This window comes from Alligator sinensis, unplaced genomic scaffold (genome assembly GCF_000455745.1).
Source record: "Alligator sinensis unplaced genomic scaffold, ASM45574v1 scaffold107_1, whole genome shotgun sequence".
NCBI lineage: Eukaryota > Metazoa > Chordata > Crocodylia > Alligatoridae > Alligator > Alligator sinensis.
The window spans coordinates 365,625-366,344 of NW_005843041.1; the positions used below are offsets into that span (position 1 = coordinate 365,625).

Genomic DNA, 720 nt, shown 5'->3' on the forward strand with positions numbered 1-720 from the left:
GGGCGAGGGGGGGGCTGGGGCTGTGGCGGGGCGAGACGGCACCGAGGCCGGCTGGGCTGAGCAGCCCCATGCGGCCGGGGGCCAAGGGGCGGGGGGGCACCGGGAACGGGCGCTGACCCCGGCGTGCCACCCCCACCCCCACAGAGCCTGCTATGGGGAGCGAGTTGGAGCCGAAGGCCCAGCTGGGGAGGGGGAGAGAGAGAGAGAGAGAGAGGAGGGGGCAGGGTGGGGGGAATCAGGCTCAGCCCCTCCCCTCCCAGGCTCCCGCCTGATGGCTTCTGTGCCTCAGTTTCCCCAAGTCAGTATCGCACCCGCACAGGACCCTCTGCTGCCCCCCCCACCCGAGACCTAGAAACTCATCACACAAATACAGCCCCCCGCCCCATTCCCCCTGCTGCCTGCACCCCCTCCCACCACTGCCTGGCTGAGGCCTAGAAACTCATCACGCACACCCCCGTGTCACTCTGATTGAGGCTTGGAAACTCGTCACACTCCCCCCGACACCGTGTGTCATCGTCATCTGTCCCCTCTTCACACGCACAGCGCCCCCTGCTGTCCTCGCCCCCTCCCATGGCCTGGCAGCGGCAGCCAGGGAAGTCGCGGCGCCCCTACCTCTTCTGCTGGCGGTAGCTCTGCAGGTCGAGCGCCGCCTTCCTGGGGAACGCCCGCAGCAGCTTCAGCACCTGCTGCTTCCATGACAGGAGCCGCTTCTTCTGCGTC

At 68.6% G+C, this 720-nt stretch overlaps 1 protein-coding gene across 1 annotated transcript in view; it reads right to left on the reverse strand.

Annotated features, from left to right (window-relative positions):
* SAMD4B (sterile alpha motif domain containing 4B) overlaps positions 1-720 on the reverse strand; it is a 9,418-nt gene that overhangs the window by 1,238 nt on the left and 7,460 nt on the right. Inside the window, 2 exon segments of the mRNA XM_025193396.1 lie at positions 5-182; positions 613-720. The exon segment at positions 613-720 is cut by the window's right edge and continues 9 nt beyond it. Coding sequence (XP_025049181.1) covers positions 5-182; positions 613-720 — 286 coding nt within the window.